This window comes from Heterocephalus glaber, unplaced genomic scaffold, assembly GCF_053883595.1.
Source record: "Heterocephalus glaber isolate CG9 unplaced genomic scaffold, H.glaber_assembly_v1.0 deba00000122, whole genome shotgun sequence".
In the NCBI taxonomy this organism is placed as follows: domain Eukaryota; kingdom Metazoa; phylum Chordata; class Mammalia; order Rodentia; family Bathyergidae; genus Heterocephalus; species Heterocephalus glaber.
The window spans coordinates 58,625,242-58,647,248 of record NW_028258138.1 but is presented as its reverse complement, the minus strand read 5'-3'; the positions used below and the strand labels follow the sequence as shown (position 1 = coordinate 58,647,248).

At 37.7% G+C, this 22,007-nt stretch overlaps 1 protein-coding gene and 2 pseudogenes across 1 annotated transcript in view; 2 read left to right on the top strand and 1 right to left on the bottom strand.

The window, feature by feature from the left end:
* Nucleotides 1–22,007, top strand: part of Morc1 (MORC family CW-type zinc finger 1) — a 209,433-nt gene that overhangs the window by 60,173 nt on the left and 127,253 nt on the right. The window contains 1 exon segment of the mRNA XM_087215093.1: nucleotides 15,773–15,898. Within this exon segment, the coding sequence (XP_087071219.1) occupies nucleotides 15,773–15,898 (126 nt within the window).
* On the bottom strand, nucleotides 761–2,305 carry LOC101709189 (septin-7 pseudogene; annotated as a pseudogene).
* On the top strand, nucleotides 5,878–10,707 carry LOC106009584 (TLC domain-containing protein 4 pseudogene; annotated as a pseudogene).

Here is a 22,007-nt window from a genome sequence, read left to right as displayed (position 1 = left end):
GAAAGTGTAAAGAAGGACTAAAATGTATAATAGGTAATGTGAAATAGGAAAAAAAGGGGCAAAGGGGAAGGAAGTGGGAGGGCTAGGGGAAAGGATAGAAGGGAATAGGATTAATACGAGAAAATGGAAAAATAGGAACAAAATCTTTATAAATAGGGAGGAATGGAGGGGTTGAAGGGAGGGCTGGGCAAGGGTGAAAAATAGGAACCAAGGGAGACTATGTAAAGGTGCAAATTTCCAATGATGAATGTCATTATATTGTATACCTAAAATATACCAATGATTAGAATGAATAATCGATAATGCAAAATAGGAAGAAAAGGTCCAAAGGGGTAGGGATAGTGGGAGGGGCAGGGGAAAGGAAAGAAGGGAAAGGAAAAATGCTGAGAAATGGAAAAATGGAAATAAAGTCTTTGTAAGTAGGGAAGGGTGGAGGGGGTGAAGGGAGGGCTAGGAATGGGGAAAAAAATAGAACCAAGATGCATTATGTAAAGGTACAATTCCCAATGAGAAATGTAATTGTGTTGTATACCTATAATGTACCAATAAAAGAATTCAATAAAGTGCAAAAAAATAATAAAAAAAGAAAAGAAAATATAGAAAGGTACTTAGAGCTGTTATTTTCTAAATACACAACACCCTAGATAATTCAAGCCATCTTAATTCCATCAAGAGCAACAAAAAAATAATTTTTTCCATGCTGTTAAATCCATCATTATGGATTTAAAATCTGATGCAAGTTCGTCAAATGGATCCAACAAACAGTGATGTCCAAGCAACTAATATATAACTGGTGGTCAACAGAGAGTTTAAAAGATCTTCCCTTTCTTCTTGTTCTTTTCCAAGGTTCTTGAAGAATTCTCTTGTTCTAAAATACATTGCTAAGCTTCCTAGTTTCTCTTGCTCAAATTGATGGCGTTTTCCCTCTTATTCTTTGTGCTGTGTTTCCAAATTCTTTTTCATTTGCTCATGGCACTGCTGAAGCTCAGCTTCAGAGTCCTTCAGTTTTTGAACTTTTTCTTCGACCTTCATCTCAAACACTTGGTCCATCTCCATCTCCATCTTCTTCATCTTGGCTACATGCTCCCTTCTTTCTTCATTTGTGCCAGAGGGCTCTTAGTAAGCTGCCGTTTGTTCTTGTTGTTGTCCACTCCATTGTAAGTCACAGCTGCCAGTTTTCTGCTTCTGTAGTTCTCATAGTGCACGTTATTGGCGACATCATTCAAGTCTTGCATGTACATCCTTATCAACATATTTCTTAGAATTGTAAAATCACAGTGTTCACCATTTTCAACTTCAGCCACACCCCAAAGGTACTGCCTTCCTCTGACCCTTTTTCTATTAACTTCAATGATATTGTTGGTACCCACCACAGCAAGAGGTAAGCGGTCTCTTATCTTTTTAACCAGCTTATTTTCTTCTTCATCATCTGTTTCTGGAAATTCATATATTTTAATTTCATATTCTTGGATTTCTTTCATTATCTGTTTTTTAAACTGTTGGCATTCCTCCGGTGTGTGTCAGCTTTGGCAATCGGTGGGATGATACTCACTTTCTCATGAAAACGCTTCATAAACTCAGTATCCAACGGTTTAAGTCCATGTTCTGAAGGAGCAATGAAGTATGAATAACACTGCACCCTATTATCAGGCATCTGATGTCTGTTCACTCACGACTCTGGATTTAGGTAATCCTCATATTTACTATCAATGTAGTCAATCACAGGCTGCCAGCAATTACTATTATCCACTGCGTCTCCAATAGATCCTGGGGTATCAACTATTGTGAGCAGCAACTGAACACCACCTTCTTTGACTAAAGCTTTGAATTGTTCCACCTGTACAGTCTTTTTTATTCTATGGGAAGGATCTGGATACTCTGAAGAATATAAATCTGTGAGGAATAATGAGTTGATTAATGTTGACTTTCCCAATCCAGATTCACCTACTACCATAAATGTGAATTCGAACCCTTTCTTCACTGATTTTCTATACACTTGATTTGGGAGATTGGCAAATCCCACGTAGCCTTCAAGTTTCTTCAGTTGAGCCATGGTGCCACTGTGGATGCTTCCCTCCTCAGCGGCGGATCTCGCACTGACCAACATCCCCTTCCCTTGCCCGACCAGCCCCTGTACAGTTCAGCCCTCAGATTTTTTCTTAACCTTTGGTAATTCCTACTATGAGTTTGCCTATAGATATTGTATTTTTTTAAAAAATTTCATATTCAGTGATTGGAGGACTCTTAATGGGCTTAGGTTGTATTGGCTCTGCCTTCAAAATAGATCCAGATCCACTTGTTATTATCCCTACTGCTACAGTCATGTTCCAAAACCACCATAGTCTCTCACCTGATTATAATAGTCTTTCCACTGGTCCAGCAGTTTCTCTGCTTCTACCTTTGACCCTCTAAAAATAACCCTACCCTTGTCCCTCTGTAGAAGCTAGAGCAATTTTGTGAAACATTTCTGTACAGAGGTCTTCAATGACATCTCATTTCACTCTAAGGGAAAGCCAACATGGTGACAGTGTTCTACAGAAGGCACTATGATATGGTTAACAGTTCTCTCTGTGATTAGATTTCCATCCCTACCACCCCCGCTGTACACACACATGCACTCCTTTCTAGGTTCACAGCCTCATTCATAATCTTCCATGCATTTCACCAGGAAGCTAATATTTAGTCTCACTCTGCTAAACTGGCTTTATGTCTTGTTTTTCAAAAAATGTTCCTTTACCTAGTGGCCTAGTCTACCAGTAGGATTAATTGGGTAGCTTGGGGCTCTTGGCTATCTAATGATATAATTTCTTCTGGGTAGAGTACAGTGTATATAGAATTGAAAAACAAGTGCATCAGATCATTGAATCCAGGCTTGTGGAACTGAGTTGAATAGGCTGTAGTTCTAGACGTGTATGCCCATACGTGGCTTGAGTTCCATTGAAAAAGCTATTGTTCTACTGACATATTACTTATAATTTCTGAACTTCTGTGTTATCATCTATATAATGATCCTATAATATCTTCTGATTCATAGGAGTGAGTAAAATAGAATAGGCACAATACCTGGTACATAGAAAATTTAATAAATTTTACTTTTGCTGCTCCCCTATCTACTTTTCTATAGAGTACTTCTTTCTAGCACTTCCACTAATGCCTTTAGTTTCTATAATAGGAAACTAAGACAATGTCTGGTACATAGCAAGCAACAAGTGAATTAATTCACATACACTGAATAGAATGCTAGTGTCTAGGTAATTTTCTAATGGTATGGTGATACTTTGATTGGAAGAGGCTGGAACTCTCAGTTGTAGATACCCATCCCTCCATCCCTGAGGATTACTGTGGAACTTTATTAGGATGAGGAGGGAGGGTGTTATGGTGTATGTAGGTATAAAATGTCTCCCGGAATGCTGCTCATGTGTTCAGAGGTGGGCCCTTTTGAAATGATTGGACCTGGGGACCCTCTACTCATCAATGGATTATTCTATTAATGAGTTCGTAAGTTGGACATACTGTTAGGAGGTGGGACCTGTTTATTTTTCTTTTTTTTTGGTACTGGGGATCGAACTCGGGGCCTTGTGCTTGCCAGGCAGGCGGCAGAACCAATGAGCTAAATCCGCAGCCGGGGACCTGGTTGGAAGGGTGAATTGTTGTCCCTGGCTCCTCCCCTGTCTTTCTTTGTCTCTCTGTCTCCCCAACCTCTCTTTGTCTCTGTCTCTCTTTCTCTCCTTTCTCCTCTGTCCTTCTCCTTCCTGGCTAACACAGGTTGATAGGAAAGTGACTAATAAAGAGGGAGTTTTCAGACACTTGTACTTCTGTTACCTTTGAAACTTTTTCATTTCCAAACCACGAAGCCTGATAATTCCTATGGTGTTTTGCCTGATTTCCTTTATGAGTGTCAAGATCATGTGCCCATTTTTAGCTGGGCTGTTATGCATATGATTTCCTTGTTCCTGTATTACTCAGTGACTTAATTTCTTCTAAACATAAATGTTATACATACTAAACTTTGTCAGAAACTAGAGAAAAGCTCAAAATCTAGTTTCAAAAAAAGGCATTTGTGGAATTGGCTGAAACAAAGGGACTGTCCATAACCATGGACTTCACTGTGGTACAGGATCTCCAGCAGCTTAAGAAATCCATAAAAAAAAAAAAAACCGCTCGGAAAGTGATGCTATAATAGAGTAGTGCAGCTGAAATTTTTGTCCTAAGTAGTGTTTTGAAATTAGATACCATACTGCCAGCATGTTTAAATTGACAATCATTGGGCATCATTTCAAAATGTCTCTAGTTTATGTCATAACTGAGCTGGCTAGGAAGACATCAAAGTTACAGCTTCGGATTATTATAATAAGCTGCTTACCATACTGTGATTGTCATAAAAGAAACATTTTTATTACTTTGTGGAGCTTATAACTTTTCTTTTAAATTACCTCTTTAAGTTGACATTTCTCTTAGGTATAATTTACCTTAAAATTAAATTTTGTTAATCTCTTCAAAGTTCAGAATTTAAAGTAGTTAAAAGTCTTTGTACATTCCTTTATATTCAAGATAATACAGCCTTGTCATTTTCAACATTAAAAAGTCTTTATAGGTTTTGCAGGAAATTTACCAATAAATTTAGAGAACCATTCTCCTTATGATATATAATATTTTCGTGAATAAAATATGACACTTCTGGGATACTGTGAAAGAGACCTAGTTTAGTCTAGTGTCTGGAATCTAGAGTCATGTCTGAGTCATGGACTTTATAAGTTGTCTCAGTTTATTTTGACTCACAGTTTGCAGTGTCCTCAGCCCATAGTTAACTGGCTCCAAGGCAGGGTGGCATGGCAGAGGGGTATTGCAGAGAAGAAACAGTCCGTATCAAAGCAGGGCAGACAGAAGGCAGCAAAGCAGTGAAATAGCAAAGCAGGTTTTTTTTCTGGCCGTTTATATTCCATCCAGCCTAGCCACCTTCTGGGTGGTGTCACCCACACCCAGGGTGGAGCGACCTTAATCCCAGCATCACATCCTTCATCCCAGAATCACACACTCTAATGCAGCCACCTTCAAAACTTCCCACCTATGCGTGCATGAGGCTTTGGGGAGACATCTAGACACAAACCATAACATTCTGCCCCTGGCCCCCAAAAGACTCGTGCATTCTATTATACAAAAGCCATTTAGTCCATCTCAAAGAGTTGCCAAAGTCCTAACACTTTCAGTATTGCTGAAAAGTCCAAGTCCAAAATCTCCTCTGAGATTTAAGGCAAACTCTTAGCTGTGCGTCCTTGTACAAATGAAAAGAAAGTTAAACACTCCAACACGCACATATATATATATATATATATTAAACATTCTCACTCCAAAAGATACAAATAGGGGGATAGAAAGGAATGGGATAAAAGCAAGTCCAAAATTCAGCAGGGCAAACATTAAGTCCTGCAGTTTCATGTCCAGCATCCAAGACAATCTGTGGCAAGATGTGAATTCCAAAGGGCCTGGGTGGCTCAGCCCCTATGGGCCAGGCGGTTGCAGCTCTCTTGGGCCAGCTTTACTCACTCCTTCCAGCTTTCCTCAGACAATCCTGGTTTCTCCAATCTCCTGGGATCTCCACTGCACCTTCAGCTTCACATTCACAGCTTTACACACTGCCTTCTCGGGGGCACTCTACCTGGCCTCCCAGGGCTCCTTATGGGTAGAAGCCTTCCTGACTCCACAACTCTTGCATTCTGCACGTACCTAGGACAAGCACAGTATGGATGATGCCAAGGTCTGTCACCAGATGGAGCAGCAGTAAGGCTTCCTTCTATCTTGGCTGTAGGGGTCGAGTGCCTGAGCACTATGAACCCAATCCCTAGGAACAAACTCACTAGGCCATGGCCATTCTGGAACATGGTGCTCTGGGGCTCTCTTTTCAATGCAGTCATTCACCTCCGCAGCTGTTTAGGCTGCAATGGATGGACTCTTGCTGGTTGTTGTAATGCACTCAGGCCATCTTTTCTGTTGTCCTCTTCTAAAATTCTTGGCTTTTTATTGCTAATCCTTTCAGCAAACAAGTTCTCCACTGTTCCATCTTTGAAGGCTGCAACTTTACTGGAGCTTTCTTTCTGCCCAAACTCAAAACTCTTTAAATTATTCTTCTGGGTTATTTGCTCTTGATTTTCAAGATACAGGTGACTAAATGCCTCCAACAGTAGCCATGCCACTGCCTCAACCTTAGACTGCCTTGAAATTTCTTCCACAGGGTTAATTAGCCCACTTCCCTTAATCTCTGTTTCAGGCAAAGTCTCTGGACATGAGCAAAATGCAGACAAATTTTATGCCAAAGCATAACATACACAGTCTGGAGACTAACTGCCAATTCAGTCCTTGCTCCTAACTGAAACCTCCTGAGCCTGGTCTTTACTGGCTGCATTTCTATCAGCATTCTGTTTTTCTGAACTCTGACCAAAATCTTCCATCAAGTACAGCTAAGCATTCCAGGGCTACTTCTTCATCTGGCATCTCCAAACCTTTATAAACTCCTTCCACAAGCCAGTTCTATTTTTTTGTTTGTTTTGTTTTGTTTGGTACCAGAGATTGAACTCGGGACCTTGCGCTTGCGAGGCAGGCAGCAGCACCACTGAGCTAAATCCCCAGCCCTCACAAGCCAGTTCTAAAGACAACCTGAGCCACGTGGTCAGGTAATGTCACAGAAATGACCCCACTCTTGGCACCAAAATCTGTATCAGTCAATGCTTACCAGAGAAACAGATTTAATGCAAGATATACAAATACATAAGAATTTACAAAATTTGGCTTACAGAGGCCATCCACAGAATCAGGTGTGGAAGAGTGCAGAAGGTCTGTTTGTGTGCTAGCAATCTGAAGGATCCAGTTGAAGTCCTGGAGCTCATTATAGTGTCTCATGCAAGTCTATATCAGGAGGCTGAAGGGTCTGCAATGCAAGCCTGAAGAGTCTGTGCTGGAATCCAGGAAATGATGTCCAAGGTGAAGGTGAAGACTGGAGCTCCTCCAAAGAAACAGAAGTGAGCCTTCCTTCTTTGTTTCCCTTTTATACCATTTAGGCGACAAGCCCATTGGTTGCTGTCACTTACACCCAGTAAATCCCCGAAAATCTTCAGTAAATCTCCTCAGGCACATGGAGAACTATGCTGATCCTCTTTAGTCGGGCGATTCTTACTCAGGTTGACACAGTCAATTAATTGTTACATGGTTCCACAACAGGGAGTGAATTTCCACATGAGGTTTTATGGGAACACTCAAACCATCCATAAAGGCCCGTCAGTTGTTGGGCTAGATTGGATCTGTTTCTGTGTGCCCAGTGTGGATAAATGAAGGGGGTATTTCTTTGATGATGCCCTAGATCTACACACCTGTAAGTTTGTTTTTGTATTTTATTTAACCTGCCTTATATACCACCTGTCCACTCAGTCTACGGGGCAGTAGTTTCCAAACCTGGCAGAGTTAAAGAAATCCTGGGGTAGCTTTAGAAATCTCACATTCTCAGACTCCAGCCACTGAGCATCTGAATCACTAAATAGAGGAGATGTGACTGGCCACAAAGTCTCACCTTGCCCATGTTGTGCCCGTAATACTGTTTTGTGATCACACTATACCAATCTACTCATGATATCCCACACATAAAGCAATATTTAAAACAGCAGCAGGAGACTGACTTTGAATATCCAAGGCAGGAGGCACTAACACTAATTCTGTTCTGTCTTATCCTGTCATATTCTGTCTCATGCTCCCATGTTCCACAGACTAAGAATCCAGTTTCTGCCTTAAAATACTCTTTTTAATGTCTGTTATGTGATTCTCTGTGTATATGTGTGTGTATGTTCATAAGGTTTTCTTCTTTCTCTTTTTTCAATTTTTACAAAAGTGAAAGAGAAACTGTATGTGAAGCAATTCCTTATGAGTGGAGAATAAATGCTTTTTTTTCTTTCATCTTGAGCACAATTGTCAGTTTTCAAGTGAATTACTTTATCTATAAAGACTGTTAGCATTGTCATCAAAGCTGATCTTTTCTCCCTTGTTGCTTTTGCTGCTTGTGCTGCAGTGAACTGTTGCTCCTCTGTGCACTGCCCCAGGGACAGCTGAAACCTGGTAGTGTCTACATGACATTCTTTGGTGGTTGGGATTTTGGGCCTATATATTTTCTTCTTTGATGAAGCTACTAGAGCTGATCCACTTTGGGGCAATTCATCATTTGTGAAACTAAATATTGCTACTGCTTAAGGCTACCTCATTTCTGATTTGTTGATTCTCATTTTCTATTGGAAAGTGATTGGTGACAAATTTTTCATAATTCATCATTGTGCAGCACTGTATTCATACTGCTTTGTACTCAAATATTAAGTGCTGGGGTACATTGCAAATTTTTGACTGCTTGGAGAGCTTTCCAGCCCTTTTGTGAATCAGCAGTGGTTCTTTGAAGCTCTGAAGTATCCAAAGTTTTCCAAAGCTAATGTCATCAATGGAATTCTTATAAGAATGGTGTTCTTCATTGTGCAGATTGCTGTAATACCTCCTTTCTATAGCTTCTTGTATTCCTTGTATGGAACAGAACCCTACATCAGGCTGGAATTTGTAATCCAGTGTTGCTGGATCTCTACTTGTATTGTTTTGGATGTGATGAATGTCATGTGGATGATCAAAATCCCTAAAGGGTGCATCAAAGTAATCTATCTCAGATTGAAGATGATATCAGAAAATGGACAGACATCCCCTGCTCCTGGGTAGGAAGGATCAATATAGTGAAAATGGCCATACTTCCAAAACTGCTATACAGATTCAATGCAATTCCAATTGAGATCCCAGCAGCATACTTCCCCGACCTTGAGAAAACAATCCAAAAATTCATTTGGAACAAGAAGAGACCCAGAATTGCAAAAGCAATTCTAGGTAACAGAGACATGGCAGGGAATACCACAATCCCCAACTTGAAATTATACTACAAAGCTACTGTGATAAAAACAGCATGGTCCTGGCAAAGAAACAGACCTGAGGACCAGTGGAACAGATTAGAAGATGCAGAAACAATGCCAGACACACTCAGCCATCTCATCTTTGATAAAGGAGCCAAACAACCTCACTGGAGGAAAGATAGCCTCTTTAATAAATGGTGCTGGAAAAATTGGGTTTCACCTTGCCAAAGATTAAAACTAGACCTATATCTCTCACTGTGCACTAAACTAAAATCAAAATGGATTGAAGATCTAAATATTAAAATAGAAACGCTGAACCAGTTGGAACAGAGTTTAGGTAGAACTCTTGAAGACATTGGTGTAGGAAAAGATTTTATGAACAAAACCTCAGTTGCCCGTGAAGTAGCACAATCAATCAACAAGTGGGATCTCTTCTTATTAAAAAGCTTCTGCACAGCAAGAGAAACCACCAGCAGTGTGAAGAGACAACCCACACTGTGGGAAAAAATCTTCACCTGCTCTTCCTCAGACAAAGGTCTACTATCTCGAGGTTGTAAAGAACTTAAAAAGATCAGACCTCCCAAATTTAAAGACCCAATCTGAAAATGGGCATCTGAAATGAACAGACATTTCTCAGACAAGGAAGTAGAAATAGCAAATAAATACATGAAAAAATGTTCAACATCACTTGTCATTCGAGAGATGCCAATGAAAACAATGCTGAGATTCCACCTCACTCCAGAAAGAATGGCTGCTATCATAAAATCAACCAATAACAAATGCTGGGTGGGGTGTGGAGAGAAAGGAACTCTTCATTGTTAGGGGGAGTGCAGACTGGTGTAACCACTGTGGAAATCAGTATGGAAATACCTCAAAGAACTAGGACTAGAGGTCCTATTTGACCCAGTATTCCCCTGCTGGGTATCTTCCCCAAAGAATTAAAAGAATCATACCACAGTGATATATGTGCACCCATGTTCATAGTATCACAATTTGTAATAGCTAAAACTTGGAAACAGACCAAATGCTCAACAACTGGAGACTGGATAAAGAAAATGTGTTTTTTTCTTTATAAAATGGAGGACTACTCAGCCATAAAAAATGAGAAATTAGAGACATTTATAACTAAATGGATGCACATTGAGGCGATACTCTTAAGTGAAATAAATAGGACACACATGTATAAATACCAAATAGTTTCTCTAGTGTGAGAAACTGAAAGTGTAAATAAGGACTAAAAGGTATAGTAGATAATGTGAAATAGGAAGAAAAGGGGTAAAGTGGAAAGGGAAGTGGGAGGGCTAGGGGAAAGGAAAGAAGGGAAAGGGATTAATATGAGAAAATGGAAAAATGGAAACAAAATTTTTGTAAATAGGGAGGGTTGGAGGGGTTGAAGGGAGGGCTGGGCAAGGGTGAAAAATAAGAACCAAGAGAGATTATGTAAAGGTGCAAATTTCCAATGATGTATGTCATTAGGTATGGGGTAGTGGGAGGGGCAGGGGAAAGGAAAGAAGAGAAAGGAAAAATGATGAGAAATGGAAAAACTGGAAACAAAGTCTTTGTAAATAGGGAAGGATGGAGGGGGTGAAAGGAGGGCTGGGAATGGGGAAAATATAAGAACCAAGATGCATCATGTTCCCATGTACCAAGATGTACAAGTTCCCAATGAGAAATGTAAATGTGTTGTATACCTACAATGTACCAATAAAAGAATTTAAGTAATAAAAAAGTCATCTCCCTCATCAAAGAGAAAGCCAATAACAGTCTTCAGAATGGAAAACTTGATTAAAAGTGTGGTCTGTCAAACATCTTTGACTAGATAAGCAATCTTCGTTACTACCCAGCATTATATCTACTAATAGGATGAATTGGCATGTTCTTGTCCTTCCTTATGAACTATAATTGTTATTCAGGGTTTCGGTGTCATATTTTCTTCTTTTTAGAAGAAATTGAAGTTTAGTCTTTATTCCAAGATTTTCTCTTTTCTTCTGCATTTATAAGCATGGATAAAATCTTAAAGTTTTAAATAAAAATTACAGATATAGTGGTGAATCTTTTCAGAAATCTCATAGCCTGCATTAGTATTTTTCTCTGTGGAAATATGACAGTGATAATTTGGTGCACTTGGTGTGCTGCCATTTTTGCTGAAAAGATGGGAACTACTTTTAAATCTGTAAGTAACTCTCAACATTTTTTTGTATTGTACTTTTTTCTTATGTCAACACCTATGTAAATTTTTATTTCCAAATTGTTGACATGATCTTTTCTCTAGGCTGTTAAAAGTGACATTTTCTATTTTAGATATGCAGTCATCTACTAGTGATGAAGTATTTTACTTATTTTGAGGATTTTTCATTAGTTTGATCATGGAATATGCTTCCTGCATTTTAAGATTTTTTTGGATGTCACTTATTTCTATTTTAGCATTTTATCACCTTATTTCTTTTTATTTTTTAGTAAGGCTTAAGGCAGATATTGTGGACCTCCTTTAAGGATGAGATTCTTCTAAGAATTCACACTGATAAATTATTAGGCTAGTGATGGTGAGCCTTTTAGAGCTTTCAGTGATACAGCTACTACAGCATGTGTGGTATAAGTTTGCCACCACTGGACTAGGTTAATACTATTGTTGAGATCTTTAAGAAAAATCATTTTAATGTTGCTGTCCACTTCCCTTTTATTTTTTCTAAGAGAAATATATTATTTTTATGTGTAAAATCTCCCAAGTTCAGAACCTGACGTTAATAAGTAGTCTTCTTATGTAGTATGTTTTGTCATGCTCCTAAAATAGGCCTCTTCTGGACCAGACCAAAGTGACAAAATAATCAGTATTCGTGTTTTACTCAGTTTGCATTCACACTTGCTTACTCAGCACTTTGAGTGCTTTGAACTTCTTTCTTTAAAAAGCAGGAAGCAATAAGGTAATTTAATCCAAGCATTCTGGTTATCAAAATTACTGTTTTAACATGAAAATAAATGACTGTGTGTGTGTGTGTGTGTGTGTATGTTCACTTTGTTTTTTTCAGTGCTAATATAGAATTATTTAACTCTTGTTGCCTTTATTTATTTTTCTCAAACATTTGACTTTAATGATTGTTCTTAACCTAAGGAAAAAGTTTAATTCAACTAGTGGTAAATACTTGAACTTAATTGAACCCAAGCCAGAAGATTTAATCCATTCAGTTTCCCAATTTGAAGGAAAATGTTTGGTTCACTTTCATTGTTTGTGTTATGATAATGAAAGGAGGCTGGTTGAATGTAATCAAGACTCTTAATTTAATTTGATTTGATTGTTCACTGTGGCTAGAGCTAGATAAGTTCTAGAACATTTAAAAATGGGAATTGAATTTTCAGTCAATAACTAAATGATGAAATGAGGTTGTATGGCTTATAAAAGGTACATTTATTTTTCACAAAGTAATGTAAAATATAGGTATTTATTTTAAAAGCAGCTAATATTAATATTGATAATTGAACATTAAATTTATCGATGACCACATCGCAGTCACTTAAATATGTATTGGTTATCTAGAAGGGGAGGGTGTAAGAAAGAAAATGACTTTATCTTGTTCATGCTCTTTTGCAAGAAAAGTGGCTTTTTAAAAAAGGAAGACATTTATATTATGAAACTATTTTGGAGATTCATTCCTTTACAAAAATAAACGTTGAAATAAAAAAAGCTAATCTTTTGTTGAAAACTATTTCTCCTATGAGGAATTCTTTGGTGTTCATTCTAAATTAAGCCAAGAAAGTCCTGAATAAGTCTCATTCATTCAACAAGTATTGATCAAAGAGGATCTAGCCTTCTTAGTTTACAGCCTGATAAGGAAACAGGTAAGCAGGCAGTGATGGCTAAGTGGCAAAGTCTGTGAAGGGAGGCACAGAGGAGAGATCTTCACCTCAAGAGGAGCCTTGGGAGGAAGTGAGGTCTCAAGGTTGCATCCCAAGGGATGAAAAGTTGCTAATGAAGAGTCACCAAAGCATTGGATACACCACAGCTTAGGTAGGAGAAAGCATGGTGCTTTGTGTGGGAACTGAGAATGGTCCTAAAATGGCTCACGGAATCTGGCAAGAGATGAGGCTGGAGGGTTAAGATGAACCAAATCATGAAGGATCTTACATGTTATCATAAGAAGTTTGAGAGTTACAGTTTTCATAATTAGCTTTTTTTTCTATTGCAGACCTCACAAATTAGAGATATTACCATTTTGTTTGTCACAAGTAAACAGGAGCTTGCAAAAATAGGCATGTGAGTAGAAAAGATTGAACAGGGCAGATATCTGCCCGTAGGCTTCTTGTAAACTTGGTCCATGGCTGGCTTTTAACAACTTGAGTGACAAACAGTTTCCAACACTGCTATAAAACTTTTTCTAGCTGGTAAAGGTGAGTTGTATGTCTAGATTATGTGAATAGGATGACTTATGCTGACAACCCATTTTCCTTCTGTGACTGTGAGCTTTGATAATGGGGCACGCAAAAGCTCACTATGTGACTTTGGATACTGGGTCTCTAAGAAGCGTTCCTAGGCAGATAGCTGGGAAATATTGCTGCGCTTTCCTTGCTGGGGGAAGAGTGTCATCTGTGTGACCTTTCATGAGAGGAAGGGAACATCAGAAAGCCAAAGGATGGACTCCTCTAGACTCAGACTCCATATGTCTTTTCCCCTATGAACCTCTGTATTTCTTTACTGCAACTCTGGAGTAAATCTTAGCCATGTACATCTGTGTACTGAGACCCATAAGGCCTTCCAGTGAGTCTTCTAACATAGAGGAGGTCTTGAGGATCCCCAACATGCATGCTGTATTTACCCATAAATCTTTATTGAATGAGCAAAAAATTGAATTGTCAAAGAGAAGTATTATTGTTCATATTACACATATAAAATACGTATGTGTGTATATGTATATGTATACATCAAAACTATATATGCAAATCAAAATTTGTTTAACCCATGTTTCTCAAATTGTCAAACTTGGTTCTGAATGACTTTTAACTTTCATCTTTAAATGATAGAGATGTGTCAAGTTTGAGGAGAGTGAAAAGGAGGAGCTACTAGCTCTAAGGCAATTTCGGTTCAGAAGATCCAGAAAAGAGTTTAACAACAGCAAAAGCTCTTGGAATGTTTATAGCATCCCAAGAAGCCTTTTCTTTTCTTTTGTACTTGAAGAGATGCTTAATTTTGCAGCTTCTAGTATGCTAAAAGCAGCCACGTTATTGTAGTGCAACATCTTAATGCAGCCAGCCTCTTTTGTTACATTAAAAACGCATTAGTATTTATGGAATAATAGCCGCAGACTAGACACTGTCATATAATTTATATCAGGAAATTTTACTCTAGGCTTCCTGTAAGAGAATTTCTTTTTAAACAACTAAAAGGCATTCCTGACCTTTTATTGAGTTTCACAGAGTGCCTGAAGGAGCCTATATCTGACCAGGAAACCTTCAAATTTCTTGTGGCTTCATCTTCATTTTTGAAAATTCCTTAGAGTTCTGTCCTTTCTTTCTTGGCCCCTGGCAATGGTGTCATCCTGTTGAGCAGTCCTCCTTAGACAGACCTTGTAGCTCCCTGCCCTTCTCTTTGTCTCTGCACTGAGAAAGGACTGTGAAATAATGATGGGTTTACTGCTCTCTGCTCTCTGTTGAACCTTGAAAACATCTATAGTAGCATTTTCTATCATCTAGAAGTGGAGAATATTACTTCTTAAACGTGGCTAGGCTTATTTTTGATCTTTATTTCTTGTTGAATTGGAGATTATAGTTCACAAATGGACTTTAGTATAGAAGGTCTCTGGAGTTAGTATACAGTGTCAAGTGATTTGCTAACAGCATGCGGTTTCACAAGGGTAGTTTTCTTTTTTTTAAATTAATTTTATTGGTACATTTTACATATACAATATAATGACATTCATCATTGGAAATTTGTACCTTTACATAATCTATCTTGGTTCTTATTTTTTCCCATTCCCCTGGCCTCCTTTCAACCCCTCCAGCCCTCTCTATTTACAAAGACTTTGTTTCCAGTTTTTCCTTTTCTCATATTAATTCCTTTCCCTTCTTTCCTTTCCATAATCCCTCCCACTTCCCCTTCCCTTTTGGACCTTTTCTTCCTGTTTCACAATATCTGTTATCCCTTTTGATCCTTATTTACACTTTCAGTTAAGGGTAGCTTTCTTAATGAGTTATTTACATATTTCTACTTTTGCTTCAATGTCTTCTCATCCTATATTTTCCCCTGTCTTTGCTTATCCTGTTGTCAGATAGCCATAATATTTATTTTGGTTCTTATTTCACTTACAGATGAAAGCTTTATATTGCTTGTTCATAATCCTAAAAGCAAATGAAACCTTTTAACTGTATTTCTTTGTTTATAATGACTTAGTGGAAATGCCTATTATTCATGTGAGCCTAGATCAGTGATGGTGAACATTTTGGAACTTTCAGTGATACAAACAGCCTGCTGAGGGATATGTGCCATAGGTTCACCACAACTGGCCTAGATTCTTTTAGTGATGTTTGAATGGGGGGAGTGTCTCGTTTATTTTACTTGATTTTATGCTTCTGAGCCAGTTGCTTTAATGGAAAGTATATTTTCTGTTGATTATATAACCTTACTTAGCATCATACAGTATGAAGAAAAAGTTTAGTTCTAAATAAAGTGAAGGTAATTTGTGTAGGACCTTGTATTTAGAAGCTGTTTAATAAAATGAGTGTTGCAAGATTTCCTGGTGTTTGTGACCTCATTCATTTTAGAAGAAAATTTCCTGAAAGTCCCTATATAAAAACTGATTTTTCATTCTAAAGAGAAATCAATGTTGTAACCTCTGCATTGTGGGATTTGATATTTTCTCTTCCAGATTTCCAGAGACATGGTCTTTCAGAGCCTACACGTCTGTACTGTATTTTGACCCTTGTATGAGAATATTCATTCAAGCCAAAAAAGTTCAAACAAAACACCTATGCTATTGCCTCTACAGACCTAGGTAACTCACCTTCTTTCAATTATTTTCCTAGACTTCCTTTATAAAATTGATATAATTGTCAAATAGATAGAAATTGTCAAAGTGAGGGCACTGATTTTGATACAGTGTTTTGGACTGCAAACAAAATTCAGACTGCATTCAGGAAGGTTTGCTAATGAGTATTCATGTATGACAATATATTTGACAGGAATAGCAACACACTGCAGTGAACATCTAAGATAAACACTCCAAAGTAGAAATTTGCTTTTCATTTCAGCAAATCTCAGGTGCTTTGATTGTGATCGATTGGATTAAAAGATCACAGTTCACTTATATTTTCTGCTGATACAATATATTGAACTGTTAAATCACATACACTCTTATACCATATAATGATGTTTTAGTCAATGATAGATTGCATATATGTTACTGGTCCCATAAAATTATATCTCCTAGTGATGATATAACTCTAAGTACATGCTATACTTACTGACACATTTCTCAAAACATGTCCTTATCACTAAGTAGTGCATGACTGTACATATTTGTTATATATATTATACATACAGAATGAACAAATATATAATATGTGTGACCCATTTATATTTTATTTACTTTTATATTTTAGCATAAACTATGTTAAGCTTACATTTGCATATTATAAAATCTATTTTGTCCAGCTATTCACGTAACTTGTATGTCTGAGATTTTACCAGGTAAAAGGCATTTAAAAAGATAAGATTAATTCTCATTTTAAGGAGCTTACTATCTACTAGGAGAAACATTTAATGCTTAGGCAGGTCTATATAGGTACCTTTTACCTGCATCATCCTTTGATTCCTGCAGTGATCCTGTGGATTGGGTTTTATCATCACCATTCTAGGGATCTGGATAAGAACTCAAATATTCTAGCTCCAGTTCTTACCAATCCCGATTTGATGCTCCTTGCACATACTACATTAACCTTGTATTCTAGACTTACATTTTTTCATGTCTTGTTTTCATAACAAGTAGTTCCTGCCCTAGGGCCTTGCAGTCATTCATATTGACATTAATATTGAAAAATATAGATCTTTGTACTGTATGCACTATTCAACAATGGATTCTTCAAAAGTTTAAATTTTGCCTTCTGATTATACTAATAATCTTTTGAAAATAAAGTATACATAGCCCGAGACTTTCTCTGTAAATCAGTCTGTCCATTACCTAGTAAACATCAAAATAATGTTTTCACTGGCCTCATTGTTCTGGGACCCAGAGTCTCCTGGAACAATCAGTAAGCTGATTTAATTATTCCTCCCATTGAGTTTGAATAAAAAATGGTGTAAACTGGGCCAAGGATGGAGCTCAGTGGAAGAGTGCTTTCAAGATCCTGGATTTGTTTCCAAGTATCACAAAAAGAGAGAGAGAGAGAAGGAGAGAGAGAGAATATTTGTTGCCTCTAGAGGAAAATCAAAGATTTAAGTCAATGGAAAATAATGTGTTTGTCTCTATTTTCTGAGGGAATTTTAGTAAACTGAGTTTCATATACCTAAATTACTTATACCAAATGTGAGTTGTTTTCCATTTAGTATATCTTTTATCCATCTTTTAAAGTGAAATTCTTAGAGATATATTGCTAGAAAATAGGTTTAATGTGTCACGTGCATATTTGTTTGTTTCCTAAAAGAAACTTCAGGAGGCTTAAAACTTTACCAGGTTTCATTTAGCACTTTGATAAATTGTGAAATCTGATGTTTGATATCTGTGGTATGGAAAGTATTTTTTAATGGCTTTATAACTTAGGACTTGCCTCTCTGTTCATTCACCATATTTATATGCATATCATTTCCCTCATAGATTCTCCAGTGGGAAACTTCTTGAATAAGAAACACTTGGCATTTCCTCCTTCTTCTCACACCCCAATAGGATAACCCCTACTTTTTTACTTTCCCACAAGGCAGCGTAGCTCTGTTTTAAAATAGTTTAAGAGCTGAGATTGACCCTATTTCTCTAAAGCAGGGCATTTAAAGGCTATTTTGAAGTGATTATTCATCACTTTGCCACTCTGACTCCAGTAAGATCCTGGGAATGAAATATCAACCTAAAGCTATGCCTAAACGGACTCTGTAACCCTGAAGTATTATAACAATAGGTGACTATATTTCATACTCAATTATTTTTCTCCACTTTTGTAAGCAGCAGGAAGTGCGTGGCCCCTGTGTGTGCATCTGTCATTGCTGTAGCTACTGTACCCCAGTGTCCCCATCCCATTCAGAGAAGGCCACAGGAGAACATCTGGTGCCATCTCAATGTTTTCTCTCCTTGATCGTATTCTGTTCACCGTATCTATTCATGACTTGGAAAAAAACCCACATGCTTTTGGAACTCATCATTGACCATGACCTAGGAGTATCTTTTATCAGGCATAATAGAAGCAGGATGTGAGCTGAAGTCCAATAGATAAATGTGAATAAAAATGTATGGATCATCATATAGATTTAAAAATCTATTATGTAGGTACAAGCTTGACTGTGATTTACAAGAGAAAAATGCATAGGTGGTTTAATTAGACACAGTTTAGTATAAGCTGAGATTGTGACAGGGTTATTAAAAATGGTATGGAACTTAAAAGCTTACATGGTGCTTGGAGGGAGATAACCAGTTAGGGATCCTTCAGGAGGGATGAAGACTTACTGAAAACTATCTAGCTCACAAGAAAATAACCATCTGGTAAGGAGCCATTGATAGACCTGTGGAGGAAGGAAGACTTAGGCTTGAGTGAAAACATGAACAACATCATGTGATGGAATTCTAGAACCAGAACATCTATAGCTGAATTCAAGTAGATGACAATTGCAACTGGCTCAGCATGAAAGTGATAGGCTACTTTTATAAGGAAGAGACACACTGATCTCATTTTTCCAACAGTGCTTAGTATAAGGTGTTCAAGAAGTAAAGTGGTAAGGAGCCATTAAAGCTTCCTCAGGGTCACGGCTGACTCAGTGTTTCCATGCTAGAGAACTGAAACAACACCCCAGTGTTGCTCAGGAATGGAGCCAGACCTGGGTTCAGGTGTACCTAGCATTTGCTTCTGTAACAGTGGATCTTCCACAGTGACATTCAAGATTCTCTTATTTGGCAGAGTTTGGGGATAAGCTACTTCAGGATGGCATGCTTGATCCCTCGTATAGCTTCCTTTGGTTGAACACTAGTCCCTGGTCCAGTTAACAGATTTAATCTCCAGAACACTACAACCAATTTGGTTTCTCAAGCCACTGCTAGCTTGAGGTGCATCAACTCAGAGAGGGCCATGAGCATAGTAGGGGATTAATGAAGTTGCTCATGTCCTCCAGCACCTAAAAGGACTTCCATCTAAGATGAGCTCAGATATGTCTGTGGAGGAGTCCAGATTGTGGAGGAAATTACTACTTTGGGAAGAGTTTCAGCTAGGTGATTTCCAAGATTTCTTCCAATTTAAGATTTCTTAGAAGCCTCTAGTTTTTGGAGTCTTAAATATTGTGTACTTAATATGGAAAGGTTATATATGGCTATGTTACTTGGTCTTAGGCAACAAATGTTACTGATTTTTCATTTGTATAATCTTTAGCTTTGAATTTTTTAGCTTTAGTAGAGAAGGAACTCTCAGATTTATATAGGCATTAAATCTGCACATTAGCACTAAAGAATGGAATAAAATGGTCACCTTTGAAAGCTCTTAGAGGGAAGCAAGGCCAAAATGTCTGTTTGAAGAACTCTTTTTTCTTTTCTTTTTTTTTTTTAGTTCTTTCATTGGTACATTTTAGGTATACAATTCGTTTACATTTATCATTGGGTGTTTGTACCTGTACATGATATATCTTGGTTCTTTTTTTTTTCCCCATTACCTGTGCACCCTTCACCCTCTCTGCCCTTCCCTATTTACATAGATTTCATTTCCATTTTTTTTTCTTTTCTCATAGCCTTTCCTTTCCCTCTTTTCTTTTCCCCTTCCCCTCCCTTCACTCCTTCGTCTTTGGACCTTTTTTTCCTATTTCAAATGATCAATTATTCATTTTAATCATTTTAACCCTTGTTTACACTATCAGTTTCTCATACTAGTGAAACTATTCGGTATTTACACATGTGCGTCCTATTTATTTCACTTAAGAGTATGGCCTCGATATTCATCCATTTAGCTATAAATGACTCTAGTTTTTCATTCGTTATGGCTGAGTAGTACTCTATTTTATTAAAAAAACTACATTTTCTTTATCCAGTTTCCAGTTGATGGGCACTTGGGCTGCTTCCAAGCTTTAGCTATTACAAACTGTGCTACTATGAACATGGGTGCACATATATCACTGTGATATGATTCTTTTAATTCTTTTGGGAAGATACCCAGCAGGGGAATAGCTAGGTCAAATAGGACCTCTAGTCCTAGTCTTTGAGGTATCTCCATACTGACTTCCACAGTGGTTGCACCAGTCTGCACTCCCACCAGCAATGCAGAAGGGTTCCTTTCTCCCCACAACCCCCCCCCAGCATTTGTTATTTGTTGATTTCTTGATAGCAGCCATTCTTTCTGGGATGAGGTGGAATCTCAGTGTTGTTTTCATCTGCATCTCTTGAATGACTAGTGATGTTGAACATTTTTTCATATATTTGTTTGCTGCTTTTACTTCCTTGTCTGAGAAATGTCTGTTCACTTCAGATGCCCATTTTTGAATTGGGTCTTTGAATCTGGGGAGTCTGATTTTTTTCAGTTCTTTATATATTCTAGATAGTAGTCCTTTGTCTGATGTACAGCTGCTAAAATTTTTTTCCCATATTGTAGGTTGTCTGTTAGCTCTGTTGGTGATTTCTTTTGCAGTGCAGAAGCTTTTTAATAAGATGAGATCTCAGTTGTTGATTCTTTCTGCTAGTTTCCGTGCTGCTGAGGTTTTGTTCATGAAGTCTTTTCCTATGCCAATGTCTTCCAGAGTTCTACCAAACTTATCTTCCAACAAGTTTAGTGTTTCTGTCTAAATATTTATATCTTTAATCCACTTCGATCTTAGTTTAGTGCATGGTGATAGGTATGGGTCTAGTTTCAATCTTTGGCAGGTTGAAATCCAGTTTTTCCAACACCATTTATTAAATAGGCTATCTTTCCTCCAATGATGGTGGTTGGCTCCTTTTTCAAAGATGAGGTGGCTGAGCATGTCTGCAGTTGTTTCCTCATCTTCTAATCTATTCCACTGATCCTCGGGTCTGTTCCTTTACCAGTACAGTGCTGATTTATCACAGTAGCTTTGTAGTATAGTTTCAAGTTGGTGATTGTGATACCCCCAGCCATGTCTCTGTTGCTTAGAATTGCTTTAGCTATTCTAGGTCTCTAATGGTTCCAAATGAATTTTTGGATTGTTTTCTCTAGTTCTGCGAAGTATATTGTTGGAATTTCAATTGGCATTGCATTGAATCTATATAGTAATTTTGGAAGTATGACCATTTTCACTATATTGGTTCTTCCTACCCAGGAGCAAGGGATGTCTTTCCATTTTCTTGTGTCCTCTTCGATCTCTTTTTTCAGAGTGCTGTAGTTTTCAGTGTAGAGGTCTTTTGCTTCCTTTGTTAGATTGAGTCCTAGATGTTTCATTTTTTGGGGTGCTATTGTAAAAGGAATTGTTTCCCTAATTTCTCTCTCAGTGAGTCTGTTATTTGTGTACAAGAAGGCTGTTGTTTTTTGAGTGTTGACCTTGTATCTGGCTACTCTACTGAATCTGTCAATTAAGTCTAGAAGTCTTTTGGTGGAGTTTTTTGGGTCTTCTATGTAAAGTATCATATCATCAGCAAATAATGACAGTTTAACTTCTTCTTTTCCTATCTTTATTCCTTTTATTTCTTTCTCTTTTCTAATTGCTATGGCTAATGTTTCCAGAACCATATTGAACAGAAGTGGTGATAGTGGGCATCCTTGTCTTGTTCCTGATTTTAGCATGAAAGTTTTCAGTTTTTGACCATTTAGTATGATGTTGGCTGTTGGTTTTTCTTAGATAGCCTTAATCAGATTAAGATAAAGACCTTCTATTCCAATTTTCTGTAGAGTTTTTATCATGAATGGGTGCTGGATTTTGTCAAATGCTTTTTCTGCATCTATTGAGATGACTATATGGTTTTTGTCCTTTGCTCT